The sequence below is a fragment of the Vicia villosa genome, linkage group LG5, assembly GCF_029867415.1.
Source record: "Vicia villosa cultivar HV-30 ecotype Madison, WI linkage group LG5, Vvil1.0, whole genome shotgun sequence".
NCBI lineage: Eukaryota > Viridiplantae > Streptophyta > Magnoliopsida > Fabales > Fabaceae > Vicia > Vicia villosa.
This window is the reverse complement of record NC_081184.1, coordinates 86,104,626-86,107,116: the sequence shown is the minus strand read 5'-3', so window position 1 is coordinate 86,107,116 and position 2,491 is coordinate 86,104,626. Positions and strand designations below refer to the sequence as shown.

The window sequence follows — 2,491 nt, the reverse complement described above, 5'->3', positions numbered from 1 at the left end:
TAACCGACCTCCCGGACTCCAGAATTTCTAGTCTAGGTGTAATCCCCACACTTAGCAAACTCCTAGGGTTTAGTTGAGATCTTTTTTTCCCTTTCCTACTCGTAGGACAAATAAGAAAGTTCGTGTGATATCATAGGAAGAACTGAAATAAAATTCATCCCACCACGGGCGCATTCTCCTTCCAAATTTCGCGTGAAGGGTCTAGCGTGCCGTCCTCCCAAGTGAAACGGGGAGGTAAAAAAAACGACACCACACCATGGAGCATGAACAACAACAAATCTGTGTTGCTACTAGCTTTGATGTAGGTGTCCTCCCCTTCAAATATTTAGGAGTGCCTCTCTCGAGCAGAAGACTTACTATCATGCAATGCCAACCTCTTATAGCGAAAATTGTACAAAGGATCCAACACTGGACTTCAAAACTTTTGAGCTATGCAGGTAGATGTCACCTTATAAAGAGTGTCCTATTCTCTATAACTGCCTATTGGATGCAGGTGTTTCCCCTTCCCAAGAAGGTAATTCACCACATTGAAGGACTGTGCAGAAATTTTCTTTGGAGTGGTAAAGGGGATAGGAGCTACAAATCCCCTGTAGCTTGGGATAGCATTTGCACTCCAAGGAATGCGGGTGGCCTGAATATCACTGATCTATGCAGTTGGAATGCAGCTACAATTGCAAAATTACTGTGGAACATCCAGTCAAAAGATGATAAATTATGGGTGCGATGGCTGAACGCATACTACCTCAAGGATCAGGATGTAATGCAGTGGCAACACCCTCAAAACTGCTCATGGATGGTAAAGAAAATCCTTAAGGTGAGGGAACAAGTGCAACACATGCGATATTAGCAAACTGCTGCTGTACAAAGAGACAGATTTATTACTTCAAAAACGTACCAAGAATTGAGAGGAGGATTAGACCAAATGAATTGGAGGAAAGTGGTCTTCTCCAACTATGCAAGACCCAGAGCAGTGTTTATACTGTGGCTTGCATTTAGGGGGAGGCTTCAAACTAAGGACCGGTTGATCAGATATGGCATAAATGTTGATCCCAAATGTGTGTTCTGCTCTGCTGAAGAAACAATGGAACACCTTATGTTTGAGTGCAGCGTAACAAATGGAATATGGAAGAATATTCTGACTTGGATTGGTTACAACAGGGGCCCTGAAAATTGGATGATTGAAAGAGTATGGATCATAACAGAAACGAAGAAGAAAGGATGGAGGAGAGACATACTCAAAACCGCCGCTGCTGAGACAGTCTATGCCGTGTGGAGATTGCGCAATGATGTGGTTTTCAATCAACACACATTGGATGATACAGTTACTAATAGGATAAAGGAAATTATAGCAATGAGATGTATAGGATATAGGAAATTGGCCACTCATATCAGTATAGAAAATCTATGTATTGATTAGGCTTTGAGGACTAGAAGGATGTTAGGTTCCTGGATCCTTTGGGATCAGATTGTACTTCAAGGTTTTTGGATTAATAAAAGTTATATATTGCTCCCAAAAAAAATTGTAGTTGCGAGAGATCAAATTGTGGTCCTCTCTATTAAATCCAACGTCAAACACTACTGAACCAACTAACTATTCATGTGTCTAAGTGAATTTTATGTGTCTAAGTGAATTTTGCATAAGTGTAATGCTTACAAATCATCCATAGAGGGTAAATTGTTTTTTTAGTCTAGTTACCGACTTTAAAATAATGAAACAAATTCACCAAGGACTATTCAAGTAATTTTATGAATTTTGATGTACTTAATTTATATATTTAGATACACAATTAATATTTAAATATTTTAATGTTAATACTATTTTTATTTAAATTTGATACAAGAGTTTTTATATTGTTAAATGGATAATATTTTAATAATAATAGTTGTATTCAATTATTTATTTATGATTGTTTTAAAATAAAAATTATAAAATTAAAGAAATTTAAAAAAAAAATTACCATAAGTACAAAAATAAATATTCAGAACAATAATAACTAATTTTTTATAGACTTAATTGCAATTTTGATCTCTCTATTATCATTTTTTTAGTTTTGATCCCCCTATTTTAAAATCCGATATTTTTGTCTCTTTCTTTTAATTTTTTGAGGATTTTTGGTCCCCTTACAAATCCGAAAACAATTTTTAATGAAATGGAACTCAAATTGATGACATGTTCAACATAAATCTTAAATAAAATTAGTTTTTCTTTAAAAGTTCAATGCTGAAATGACACTGACACATCATTAATGTGAGCGTCATTTCATTTATTGCCTTCGAATTTGTCGGGGAACCAAAATCCTCAAAAAATTAAAATATAGGGACCAAAATTCCAAATTTTAAAATAGGGGGATTAAAACCCAAAAATAAGTATAATAAGGGAACTAAAATTGCAATTAAGCTTTTTTTTTTATAAATAAAATTCAAAAATTAAAATAATGAGAGATACACCTAATTTTTTAATAATAGTTAAAACTGCTTAAAAATATAAAAC

General features: G+C 34.4%; 1 protein-coding gene across 1 annotated transcript; it reads left to right on the top strand.

Moving 5' to 3' along the window:
- The first annotated feature begins 922 nt into the window (after positions 1–922).
- LOC131604943 (uncharacterized) lies at positions 923–1,417 on the top strand. Its single transcript, XM_058877355.1, has one exon. The coding sequence runs from the start codon at positions 923–925 to the stop codon at positions 1,415–1,417; it is 495 nt and encodes a 164-aa protein (XP_058733338.1).
- Positions 1,418–2,491: the final 1,074 nt, after the last annotated feature.